This window comes from Thalassophryne amazonica, chromosome 9 (assembly GCF_902500255.1).
Source record: "Thalassophryne amazonica chromosome 9, fThaAma1.1, whole genome shotgun sequence".
Classification (NCBI taxonomy): Eukaryota; Metazoa; Chordata; class Actinopteri; order Batrachoidiformes; family Batrachoididae; genus Thalassophryne; species Thalassophryne amazonica.
The window spans coordinates 97521206-97535379 of NC_047111.1; the positions used below are offsets into that span (position 1 = coordinate 97521206).

Below are 14174 nucleotides of genomic sequence, written 5' to 3' on the forward strand. Positions count from 1 at the left end.
CCAACGGTCAAAACGACCCCCTGTGTGCAAGCACTTGGCGACAGTGAGAAGGAAAAACTCCCTTTTAACAGGAAGAAACCTCCAGCAGAACCAGGCTCAGGGAGGGGCAGTCTTCTGCTGGGACTGGTTGGGGCTGAACCAGGAAAAAGACATCCTGTGGAGGGGAGCAGAGATCAATCACTAATGATTAAATGCAGAGTGGTGCATACAGAGCAAAAAGAGAAAGAAACACTCAGTGCATCATGGGAACCCTCCAGCAGTCTAAGTCTATAGCAGCATAACTAAGGGATGGTTCAGGGTCACCTGATCCAGCCCTAACTATAAGCTTTAGCAAAAAGGAAAGTTTTAAGCCTAATCTTAAAAGTAGAGAGGCTGTCTGTCTCCCTGATCCGAATTGGGAGCTGGTTCCAGAGGAGAGAAGCCTGAAAGCTGAAGGCTCTGCCTCCCATTCTGCTCTTACAAACCCTAGGAACTACAAAGCGAAGCGCTTTGTTGGGGTGATATGATACTGTGAGGTCCCTAAGATAAGATGGGACCTGATTATTCAAAACCTTATAAGTAAGAAGAAGAATTTTAAATTCTATTCTAGAATTAACAGGAAGCCAATGAAGAGAGGCCAATATGGGTGAGATATGCTCTCTCCTTCTAGTCCCTGTCAGTACTCTAGCTGCAGCATTTTGAATTAACTGAAGGCTTTTCAGGGAACTTTTAGGACAACCTGATAATAATGAATTACAATAGTCCAGCCTAGAGGAAATAAATGCATGAATTAGTTTTTCAGCATCACTCTGAGACGAGACCTTTCTAATTTTAGAGATATTGCGCAAATGCAAAAAAGCAGTCCTACATATTTGTTTAATATGCGCATTGAATGACATATCCTGATCAAAAATGACTCCAAGATTTCTCACAGTATTACTAGAGGTCAGGGTAATGCCATCCAGAGTAAGGATCTGGTTAGACACCATGTTTCTAAGATTTGTGGGGCCAAGTACAATAACTTCAGTTTTATCTGAGTTTAAAAGCAGGAAATTAGAGGTCAGCCATGTCTTTATGTCTGTAAGACAATCCTGCAGTTTAACTAATTGGTGTGTGTCCTCTGGCTTCATGGATAGATAAAGCTGGGTATCATCTGCGTAACAATGAAAATTTAAGCAATGCTGTCTGATAATACTGCCTAAGGGAAGCATGTATAAAGTGAATAAAATTGGTCCTAGCACAGAACCTTGTGGAACTCCATAATTAACCTTAGTCTGTGAAGAAGATTCCCCATTTACATGAACAAATTGTAATCTATTAGATAAATATGATTCAAGCCACCGCAGCGCAGTGCCTTTAATACCTATGGCATGCTCTAATCTCTGTAATAAAATTTTATGGTCAACAGTATCAAAAGCAGCACTGAGGTCTAACAGAACAAGCACAGAGATGAGTCCACTGTTTGAGGCCATAAGAAGATCATTTGTATCCTTCACTAATGCTGTTTCTGTACTATGATGAATTCTAAACCCTGACTGAAACTCTTCAAATAGACCATTCCTCTGCAGATGATCAGTTAGCTGTTTTACAACTACCCTTTCAAGAATTTTTGAGAGAAAAGGAAGGTTGGAGATTGGCCTATAATTAGCTAAGATAGCTGGGTCAAGTGATGGCTTTTTAAGTAATGGTTTAATTACTGCCACCTTAAAAGCCTGTGGTACATAGCCAACTAATAAAGATAGATTGATCATATTTAAGATCAAAGCATTAATTAATGGTAGGGCTTCCTTGAGCAGCCTGGTAGGAATGGGGTCTAATAGACATGTTGATGGTTTGGAGGAAGTAACTAATGAAAATAACTCAGAACAATCGGAGAGAAAGAGTCTAACCAAATACCGACATCACTGAAAGCAGCCAAAGAGAACGATATGTCTTTGGGATGGTTATGAGTAATTTTTTCTCTAATAGTTAAAATTTTATTAGCAACGAAAGTCATGAAGTCATTACTAGTTAAAGTTAAAGGAATACTCGGCTCAATAGAGCTCTGACTCTTTGTCAGCCTGGCTACAGTGCTGAAAAGAAACCTGGGGTTGTTCTTATTTTCTTCAATTAGTGATGAGTAGTAAGATGTCCTAGCTTTACGGAGGGCTTTTTTTTATAGAGCAACAGACTCTTTTTCCAGGCTAAGTGAAGATCTTCTAAATTAGTGAGACACCATTTCCTCTCCAACTTACGGGTTATCTGCTTTAAGCTGCGAGTTTGTGAGTTATACCATGGAGTCAGGCACTTCTGATTTAAGGCTCTCTTTTTCAGAGGAGCTACAGCATCCAAAGTTGTCCTCAATGAGGATATAAAACTATTGACGAGATAATCTATCTCACTCACAGAGTTTAGGTAGCTACTCTGCCCTGTGTTGGTATATGGCATTGGAGAACATAAAGAAGGAATCATATCCTTAAACCTAGTTACAGCGCTTTCTGAAAGACGTCTGCTGTAATGAAACTTATTCCCCACTGCTGGGTAGTCCATCAGAGTAAATGTAAATGTTATTAAGAAATGATCAGACAGAAGGGGGTTTTCAGGGAATACTGTTAAGTCTTCAATTTCCATACCATAAGTCAGAACAAGATCTAAGGTATGATTAAAGTGGTGGGTGGACTCATTTACATTTTGAGCGAAGCCAGTCGAGTCTAACAATAGATTAAATGCAGTGTTGAGGCTGTCATTCTCAGCATCTGTGTGGATGTTAAAATCGCCCACTATAATTATCTTATCTGAGCTAAGCACCAAGTCAGACAAAAGGGCCGAAAATTCACAGAGAAACTCACAGTAACGACCAGGTGGACGATAGCTATCAACAAATAAAACTGGTTTTTGGGACTTCCAATTTGGATGGACAAGACTAAGAGTCAAGCTTTCAAATGAATTAAAGCTCTGTCTGGGTTTTTGATTAATCAATAAGCTGGAGTGGAAGATTGCTGCTAATCCTCCGCCTCGGCCCGTGCTACGAGCGTTCTGGCAGTTAGTGTGACTCAGGGGTGTTGACTCATTTAAACTAACATATTCATCCTGCTGTAACCAGATTTCTGTAAGGCAGAATACATCAATATGTTGATCAATTATTATATCATTTACTAACAGGGACTTAGAAGAGAGAGATCTAATGTTTAATAGACCACATTTAACTGTTTTAGTCTGTGGTGCAGTTGAAGGTGCTATATTATTTTTTCTTTTTGAATTTTTATGCTTAAATGCTGTTTCAAAACGTGATCTTCCAGGATGCATATCTGTGAAAATGAAAATAGTGATTTAGGCTTAAATTGTTTAAATGTACTTTTTTCTGTTGTTGAGCAATTAATACTCGACACAGCTAGAACAAAAAAAGCGCATCATTTGTCTGTTCAGTTGTGCTTTTTACTGGACATTCGAGTTTCTCCAGTGCCCATGGTCATTCCACATCTTAATTATTTTCCTTTTAACCTCCTACTCCTTCCCTTCTCCACCCACTTCAGTTAGGATTAAGTTTCAAGCATGCCTTTGGTGCATCCCCCACCAAGTCCTCAACCATGTGGCGACCACAGTTGTAGCTTTGTTCTTTGTAAATATTGTCTGCCTTTGATTTTAGATCCCGAGTCAGTGGAGAGAGATGAACAGAAAACCAAAACCTCTTTTATTCTCTTATTTATGACCCTTGTTTCACAGGGGCTGCCATGTGGAATATGTACATGTGGCCAGTGAATGATGTAAAATTGCAAAACATTTTTCCCTGGAGAGATTCAAGCATGTGTCCAGTTTACATTGCCAGACTCCTTTCATGAATGGGGGGAAGACACAGAAAGATGTAGTGAAGCACATAAGTTTAACCATGTGTCTCCCAGCTGCGTGCAACAACAGGCAGTCTTGCTCTGCGGTCCAAATGATTCCTCATGTGTTTCCAACACTGTAACACCACAGCTATGTTAATCAGAATTCGAAATGTGTCACCGGTGCCACACCTGCTTCTGTCCATGTGTTTGCGTGAAATGTGACTTTCTCTTATGTGTTCCAGGAGTCAGATGGCCAGGGTTGTCCGTTCTGCCGCTGTGAGATCAAAGGCACAGAGCCCATCATTGTGGATCCCTTTGACCCACGAAATGAGGGCTCTAAGTGTTTCTTCTTGGACCAACACAGCTGCCCCATGTTGGAGCTGGATGAGGAAGAAGACCGAGAAGACTGTCTGGTGATGAATGGCCTGGCCAACATTAGGAAGGTAAAAGTATAGTTCTGCTGGTATTTGATCACAATCCGCATTTATGAAACCCTGTACTTCAGGTGCAAAAAGCTCTAAATGAAAGTGAAAAATATACCACATTTGACAATTTTATTTATTTGTCCTGCTCTATGTTTGGCATATTTTAGGCGAAATAACTTTTTGAGTGTCTCTCAGGCAATTGACAGAGTTAAATTTGATCAGATACAAAGATTTAATTTTCATCTACCCATTTAAATGGTGTATATTATTCATCTTAATATTTTAAAGTAATATTAGTTGTGTGATATCTTTAACCTCTCAAGATGAATTGACTTATGGTATGTCCCATCACTTCTACTGGTGATGCTCTTTACTTCTACCACTGGTTTTAGTTTGTCAGATGGTAATATCACCAACTGTGGAGAAATATGGAAACACTGAAATGACCACACAAATGTTTGTTTTTTTACTTGTGATAAATTGATGCCATACCATACATCATTTGAAATGACAGGTAACTGGCTGCATTTGTACATAAGTGACTAATTGATTTATCAATAATGGAATATTTTATCAGGAAGAACACATAGTTAAGGAGGCCTCATTGACTGAGTCAAGATATTTTTTGTGGAGTATGTAGTCGGTTTCCTTTGTCTACATGCTGACTTGAGAATACATGAATCTTGAGTTGAGTGATCCTGGCACACTCACTGCCGTTGAGCCTATCTCATTCAGTGCTATGTTAAAAGGACAAGGTCTCATAAGTGATAGTCTTATATTATGAAGAGTATGTAGCAGACATGTCGCTTTTATCGGATAGTGTTGAAGTCATTGGTGCTGTGTAGGCTAATGGTTCTAACAAGTGCTGACACCACAGAATTTACAAGCACGTACTAATTATTGTTTTTGGCGACATTAAAGCATTTGACAAATGCGATACTTCCATCTTTTCTACTAGTTGTTATAAAATATGACATGTCCCTTGAAAAGATAATCTTCTCCTGTCTTCCCTCAGCACTGTACTGAGCATCAGAACTCACCTATGGTGTCTCCCAGTTCCTCACCCGTTAGCCAGCACAGAAAAACCCACGGAGGAGGAGACCCCAGTCTCTGCGTCCAACATCTTGGCCTTCCCCCTGTTCCACCAAGACTCGACCTCATCCAGAAAGGCGCCATCCGCTCCCCCTCTGCCAGTCCAACTGGTTCCCCAAAGGTTAGCCACAGCAATCCAGTTTTATTGTCTTTTAATATCTGTTGAATCATATGATGGAAATATGATTTAACTTGATGTTTTGGTATGTATTATTAAAGTAGAAGAAAACAAACAAAAATGGCACAAAAAGAACCACATGAAAAATTACAAACAGTACATGGCAGCTATATTACAACAGAACCAACTGCAAGACCATTTTTTTTTCATGTTTGAAAGTGAGCTATCTGAATTTGTCAGAACCTACAGCCTCCTATTTTGACCAGGCAGGTCTCTGGCCTTTACAATGGCGGGGAAAACTCTGTGCTGTTTGCTTACGACTTAACATTTTAACATTAGGAATTAATATAAGTTTCGACCAACATACGAGGGCTGTCAATAAAGTATAGGTCCTTTTTATTTTTTTCAAAAACTATATGGATTTCATTCATATGTTTTTACGTCAGACATGCTTGAACCCTCATGCACATGCGTGAGTTTTTCCACGCCTGTCGGTGACGTCATTCGCCTGTGAGCACTCCTTGTGGGAGGAGTCATCCAGCCCCTCGTCGGAATTCCTTTGTCTGAGAAGTTGCTGAGAGACTGGTGCTTTGTTTGATCAAAAATTTTTCTAAACCTGTGAGGCACATCGAAGTGGACACGGTTCGAAAAATTGAGCTGGTTTTTGGTGAAAATTTTAATGGCTGATGAGAGATTTTGAGGTGATACTGTCGCTTTAAGGACTTCCCACGCAGTGGGACGTCCCGCAGCGCTCCCAGGCGCCGTCGTCAGCCTGTTTCAAGCTGAAAACCTCCACATTTCAGGCTCTGTTGATCCAGGACGTCGTGAGAGAACAGAGACGTTTCAGAAGAAGTCGGTTTCAGCATTTTATCCGGATATTCCACTGTTAAAGGAGATTTTTTTAATGAAAGACGTGCGGACGGGTCACCTCCGTGTTGATAACCGTTTGTAAAATCCAGCTTTTGATGGCTTTCAGTGGAGTGAGTATCTGAGAAATTGTTTAACAGTTGGGCATGTTCCAACTTGTCCTTAAGGCTTCCAACAGAGGTGTTTTTCCTGTGGCGGAGCGTCGCGGTGGCTGTGAGCCGATGCTGCAATTCGTCCGCACGTCTTTCATTAAAAAAAATCTCCTTTAACAGTGGAATATCCGGATAAAATGCTGAAACCGACTTCTTCTGAAATTTCTCTGTTCTCTCACGACGTCCTGGATCAACAGAGCCTGAAATGTGGAGGTTTTCAGCTTGAAACAGGCCGATGACGGCGCCTGGGAGCGCTGCGGGACATCCCGCTCCGTGGGAAGTCCTTAAAGCGACAGTATCACCTCAAAATCTCTCATCAGCCGTTAAAATTTTCACTGAAAACCAGCTTAATTTTTTGAACCGTGTCCACTTCGATGTGCCTCACAGGTTTAGAAAAAATTTTGATCAAACAAAGCGCCAGTCTCTCAGCAACTTCTCAGACAAAGGAATTCCGACGAGGGGCTGGATGACTCCTCCCACAAGGAGTGCTCACAGGCGAATGACGTCACCGACAGGCGTGGAAAAACTCACACATGCGCACGAGGGTTCAAGCATGTCTGACGTAAAAACATATGAATGAAATCCATATAGTTTTTGAAAAAAATAAAAAGGACCTATACTTTATTGACAGCCCTCGTAAAGATGACGTTCATCATGCCTTTTATTCAGTTCAATTTAGTTTATTTACACAGCTCCAAATTACAACGTACGTTTCCCCAATGTGCTAAACACGAGAAAGGTTTACACAGTCCCTGTGCAAGCACATCACAACAATAGTAAGGGAAAAACTCCCTCAGGTGTTGTTTGAGATGGTCCGGCTTTCATTTCCACTAATCTAGGAGCTGGATGAACATTGTTTCCAAGCGGAGTCCATTTGTAATAGTTTGACTTTGGACCCCAAAGCAGAGAACCACAATCCAAGCCAAGCAAAAAACAAGATTTATTAAAAAATAAGCTAAATTGAAAAATAGCTCTGATAGAACAGCAGACAGAATAAGCTTTGTCATGACAAAAGGCAGAGATCAGTGCAGTAAGGAGGCAGCAGATGGTTATCCAGAAAAACAAAACCAAAAGGCACAGTTCAGTAACAAGATATTCATACCAAGCAATCTGTCCAACACAGCAGGCAAAGATCAGAAAATGGAAATGGCAGTAAAGGTCTTCAACAAGCAAATAAAACACCAGAAGTAATCACTGTAACACAACCACAAGAGAGACCAGGATGAACCTATTACAATCTGGCAATGAGGAGCCACATTAAATGTAGTTAAAGAGGTAATGAAACAGTCAAACCCAGATGTGTGGAAACACATGCAACCGGAAGGTCAGAAACAGGAAGTTACGTAAGCTACATAAAATGAATATAGATGTCACCCATAGGTTTTCTATGGAGACCTGGAAGAGCCCATATGAAACCCATATCTGGGTGTCACCATTCTGCCTTCATTATTACCAACGCATAAATGGATACAGAGGTGGAGCATTGGTGGCTCACTTTGTGATGAAGGAAGCCTGAGCATGCCCCTATTTTTGGTCCGAACCAGCTAACAGCGTAACCTCAGTTCAGGTTTTAATGAAATCATATTTTGCTTTGGTGTGGACATTAAAAGTTATGAGCCACTTATTTTCTCAGTAATCATGCATTAAGGGGATCGAACGGATCAAGTCGCTGATAGCTGCTAAAAGTGTTAACGTCGTTAGCATACAACATTAAACAAGATGAGAATTTCACTCGGTGTGAATATTGCAGCAGAGACTTATTAGATGTCAACTGTTACTCAGAGCGACCATGCCCCTAATTATATACAACTTTATGGCTTAAAACATCTTAAACCAAGAAGTTAGAAAAAAGTTCACCCCATAAAGTTGTCGTGGAGGGGAAAACTACCTGTACTATAGGTACCGTTTTTGTACCAGGCTGTAAACATGATCATTTCTGCTTTAAAGTTGGACATTTTAATATTGATTTAAATGGGAACCTACTCACTTTTGGAACCAACCTCACGCTACGTCAAGAAACTGCAACTTTTTCTTCTTCCTGGTGAACTTCATCTGAGCCCATTGAAGCTTCCTGCTTAGAAAATAACACAGATGAAATACCAAAGTAAAAGCACCACAGAATATCAATTAAAATGGAAAATTAGCCAGATGCCCTGGAGAAAGATAACACATGGAGAATAATATTAGAGGAAAAAATAATGTGGTACAAATGGCCAGAGACATCATAACACAGAAAATAACACCAGAAAACAGAACAGTGCAGAGATCAAACAAAACACCAAAATGCAACATGACATCATTTAACTAGCCAGTGAAGTCAGTTATTACAACCCCTGGCAATAATTATGGAATCACCGGCCTCAGAGGATGTTCATTCAGTTGTTTAATTTTGTAGAAAAAAAAGCAGATCACAGACATGACACAAAACTAAAGTCATTTCAAATGGCAACTTTCTGGCTTTAAGAAACACTATAAGAAATCAAGAAAAAAAAATTGTGGCAGTCAGTAACGGTTACTTTTTAAACCAAGCAGAGGGAAAAAAATATGGACTCACTCAATTCTGAGGAATAAATTATGGAATCACCCTGTAAATTTTCATCCCCAAAACTAACACCTGCATCAAATCAGATCTGCTCGTTAGTCTACATCTAAAAAGGAGTGATCACACCTTGGAGAGCTGTTGCACCAAGTGGACTGACATGAATCATGGCTCCAACACAAGAGATGTCAATTGAAACAAAGGAGAGGATTATCAAACTCTTAAAAGAGGGTAAATCATCATGCAATGTTGCAAAAGATGTTGGTTGTTCACAGTCAGCTGTGTCTAAACTCTGGACCAAATACATACAACATGGGAAGGTTGTTAAAGGCAAACATACTGGTAGACCAAGGAAGACATCAAAGCGTCAAGACAGAAAACTTAAAGCAATATGTCTCAAACATCGAAAATGCACAACAAAACAAATGAGGAACGAATGGGAGGAAACTGGAGTCAATGTCTGTGACCGAACTGTAAGAAACCGCCTAAAGGAAATGGGATTTACATACAGAAAAGCTAAACGAAAGCCATCATTAACACCTAAACAGAAAAAAACAAGGTTACAATGGGCTAAGGAAAAGCAGTCGTGGACTGTGGATGACTGGATGAAAGTCATATTCAGTGATGAATCTCAAATCTGCATTGGGCAAGGTGATGATGCTGGAACTTTTGTTTGGTGCCGTTCCAATGAGATTTATAAAGATGACTGCCTGAAGAGAACATGTATATTTCCACAGTCATTGATGATATGGGCTGCATGTCAGGTAAAGGCATTGGGGAGATGGCTGTCGTTACATCATCAATAAATGCACAAGTTTACGTTGATATTTTGGACACTTTTCTTATCCCATCAATTGAAAGGATGTTTGGGGATGATGAAATCATTTTTCAGGATGATAATGCATCTTGCCATAGAGCAAAAACTGTGAAAACATTCCTTGCAAAAAGACACACAGAGTCAATGTCATGACCTGCAAATAGTCCGGATCTTAATCCAATTGAAAATCTTTGGTGGAAGTTGAAGAAAATGGTCCATGACAAGGCTGCAACCTGCAAAGCTGATCTGGCAACAGCAATCAGAGAAAGTTGGAGCCAGATTGATGAAGAGTACTGTTTGTCACTCATTAAGTCCATGCCTCAGAGACTTCAAGCTGTTATAAAAGCCAGAGGTGATGCAACAAAATACTAGTGATGTGTTGGAGCGTTCTTTTGTTTTTCATGATTCCATATTTTTTTCCTCAGAATTGAGTGATTCCATATTTTTTTCCCTCTGCTTGGTCTAAAAAAGTAACCGTTACTGACTGCCACAATTTTTTTTCCTGATTTCTTATAGTGTTTCTTAAAGCCAGAAAGTTGCCATTTGAAATTACTTTTGTTTTGTGTCATGTCTGTGATCTGCTTTTTTTCTACAAAATTAAACAACTGAATGAACATCCTCCGAGGCCGGTGATTCCATAATTTTTGCCAGGGGTTGTAGTGTCTGGTTTGTGTGTTGTGCTGGCTTTGTTTAGATTGAGTTCATTATTTTTGTTGTGAACTTTTCTTTGCTGTCTTTATGGCTACATATCAACAGTAACAATTTAGTATGTTCAACACATAACTTAATTTTGCAGGTATTATGGCACAGATAAAATTTTGTTTTTTCCAGCCAAACCCCAGTCACTTGGCAGTACAAACAGATGCACTAGCTCACCTGGAAAAAGGGTAACTGTAGTTGTGTTATCTCTTAGGCTGAGGCTGAATAGGACTTGCTCACAGTCTTCTAACAAAATATTTAAAATACACATGCAGCAAGACTATCTAGATGATGTGTCTAAACAAGCTTGCTCCATATCAAACTGCTTGATATTTGAGATGACATTCCACACTGCCCAAGGGAACTTCAGGATTGTGTGTGTTTGTGGGTGCACATCAACAATATTAGCACAGCTTAAACGAGTGCTTACATTTTGCAATACTTTGCAAAGACACTGCCAATGCACAGTTTGTTAACTGTATCATAAAAATGTTAAAAGAACACACACACACAAAAAAAAAAATCCAGAGCAAACAGATGGAGCAATAGCATTGGTGTCAGTACAGCATCAGGCCAGACTAGAGAAAGATAAGTGCTGGAGAGGAACTGCAACAGATCTGCAAACAACCTAGCTGGTGAGAAAGATTTATTTTTAAAGTAGCAGGGTAGTTCAAAGATACTAGCAAACAGGCTGATTTCAAACTACATATAAATAACTTGAACCACGTCTGCTTTTCCATCATGTATGTAATGATAAGACTGTTCTCTATATCAAACCCAGGCCTGTCCAGCAGGTGGCAGACAGGTGCACTGTATATTACGTACATAAGCATATGTTGCATAAGTACTGCTCTGGTTCATCAAAGGTGTCTAATTTTTGATTGTTATCCTAATTATTTGAACTTTGAATTTGGAGACAAAAGCATCCTTGCATGTGTTGTTTTTCAGTTACTGAGTTAACAAACTAAAGGCGGCAAACAAATTTATCTCCTTATTCACTCCATTTAACAGGGTACATCCCAAAACCTAAGAAAATGGTGAAAAGTACCTTTCTATTATTGCCAGCATTGACCTGTCGTGTTACAATCTGGTGTGTGTGTCCGTGTCACTCATAGTTGCCAACACCCTACAGTGTTGGCTGTCAGAGGTAATATGATCACTCCCATTTGTTTATTTGACTGCGTACATGATTACTCAGAAAGTAGAGGACAGATTTGGGCAAACCTTTGTGGAGACATGGTCCTTCTGTCAGGACAGAGTTGAGTAAACTTGAGGCAGCTCCTGATCTGATTAAAAATCCTTTATCATTTTCTTTTCTTTTATATCTTTCCTGGTATGGAAAAAATAGGCCATAGGACATGACAAAATCTCCTTTCACATATCACGCTGGGTACATTTACAGACGTCCGTCAACCTGGCAGTGGCAGAGATTTGTCCTTCAGTCTGTGGCACAGCACAGATTGATGCATGAAATAAGTAGTCCACAGGATGGGTCAACCACATACGATGTGACTTTCCATAAAGGGATAGTGAAGCTTGAACAGTGATGGAAAATAATGCAAGAACAGTCTTTCTTCTGTGATGTTTTCTGGGTCACAGCCAGAACTTTCTGACGTCCCCTTGCAGAGGTGTTCCATCTTTGCTACAAGGAGAGGGAAAGATGGATCAACTTTACATGGCACTTATACCAGCTGTTATTCAAATGTAACACCTTAACTAAAGGTTAGGAGATTATGTTTTTCAACTGACATGTGAAAGGGACTAAAAGAGCTATCTATGTCCTGCACAAAGATCTCTAGACCCAAGTTTAAAATACCCCCTTTTGCAAACGGTGAAGGTAGTAATAGTTGACTAATATTAGAGGAGCAATTCACTCTTCTGAAGAGAACTGTCGGCTTCTACTAATAGTCATACCCTCAGGTGAGCCATCCCAATGTATACATCTGCCTTTAAGCTTTTTATCTTATCAATGTCACATTGTGACATCAAATAAAATGTTTAAAGCTGATGATTGTATTCATTTAATTCCTGTTATAGCAATGCACATACCGTGTTGTTCCACCCTATTCAGTCTTCACCAGGTGTGTCCAGGAAGCAGGACAAGCCTCTCCCAGCGCCTCCACCTCCTCAGAGGGACCCACCACCACCTCCCCCTGAGCGTCCTCCTCCCATCCCTCCAGAGACACGCCACTCATGGTTCCCCAACACCTCCTCCTCCTCTTTGAACTCCTCCATGTCATCTTCCACGGGCACGCTGACTGACTCCCCCGCAGCCCCCGAGACACGCTGCATCAAAGACGGCACCATGGCAGATGTTCACAGGACTGGAGCCGAGCTGCCACTGCAGCTAGGACACATGGGCTTCTCTCACCTAAATGGAAGACCGCTCAGTTGTCCGTCTGGAGGATTTGGGAGGGTACATCATAGAATGGAGAGGACGGGAAACTCAGACAACTTCAAGGTACAACGCTCGTATATAGCTTGAACCTTTATGGTATATAAAGATGAATAACAGATGAGTATCAAACTCAACACATACTTCCAGCCGTACTACATGCCTTCTCTTACAAAGATTTTTTAAATAAAAATTTCCTTTTGAATTTTCTGGATCTTTTTTATAACTGTGTCCACCTATAAATTTAACGACATCCATTTTTGTCAAGATAAATTTAACGACATCCATTTTTGTCCAGATCCAAACCTTCATTGTAATTATTGTCATTATTTGTAATGGACAGTGCTCATCAGTATAACATAAACATGTAGATCAACCAGAATTAGCCCAAAAGGCTAAATGCTAAATTAAATAACACATGAACCTTGAACATTTGGATGGCCAGGACCCAAACCAACCATGCCCGTCATGCTACATATGAACCGGTACTGAAGCTTCACTTATGAGTAGGCAGGCAGAAAAGTGATCAAAAGCTAATTGTTGTTACGGTTTGCAGCATTCTATCCTCCAGCTAAGGCTGATTTGTGTACTCATGCACATAATGCACGACTCTCATGAAAGCAAAACGAAAGCAGTCTTATCTGACAGCCACTTAGTGGGTAAGTCAGGCAGCAGGCAAAACACTAATCAGCAGCTCTGCCATTCTTCCAAGGAGTAAATAAGTACTTGAAGTCTGTGAAATGTAAGATTAATCTGGATAATCTGAATTAAATAATGGACTCCCTAATTTAACTGAAAATTACTGTTTGAAGTGAGAATTCAAGTACCACCAAGCTAATCACCCAGACTCAACATTTACTTAGAATAATGAGAATAATGCTGACTGTGCATAATTTGTGCATAATGTGTGGATAGGTTGGAATGTGATTGATTCAGTGTGTGGACAGGTGTGTTTTTTTTTATACAGGTAACGAGTTCAAACAGGCGCAATTAATACAGGTAAAGAGTGCAGAATAGGAGAGCTTCTTAAGAAAAACTAATAGATCTGTTGGAGCTAGAATTCTTGCTGGTTGGCAGGTGAACAAATACTTATTTCATGCAGTAAAATACAAATTAATTATTTAAAAATCATGCATTGTGATTTTCAGTTTTTTGCTTTTAGATTCTGTCTCTCACAGTTGAAGTGTACCTACGATAAAAATTACAGACCTCTCCATTGTTTGTAGGTGGGAAACCTTGCAAAATTTCACAGTGGATTAAATACTTATTTGCGTCACTGTAAGTG

At 40.0% G+C, this 14174-nt stretch overlaps 1 protein-coding gene across 3 annotated transcripts in view; it reads left to right on the forward strand.

Annotated features, from left to right (window-relative positions):
• The window catches only part of cblb (Cbl proto-oncogene B, E3 ubiquitin protein ligase), a 177246-nt gene that overhangs the window by 131943 nt on the left and 31129 nt on the right, over positions 1–14174 (forward strand). For all 3 annotated transcript variants that reach the window (XM_034178811.1, XM_034178809.1, XM_034178810.1), the window contains exons 10-12: positions 4028–4228; positions 5226–5423; positions 12566–12955. In XM_034178811.1, coding sequence (XP_034034702.1) covers positions 4028–4228; positions 5226–5423; positions 12566–12955 — 789 coding nt within the window. The remainder of the gene's footprint in view (positions 1–4027; positions 4229–5225; positions 5424–12565; positions 12956–14174) is intronic.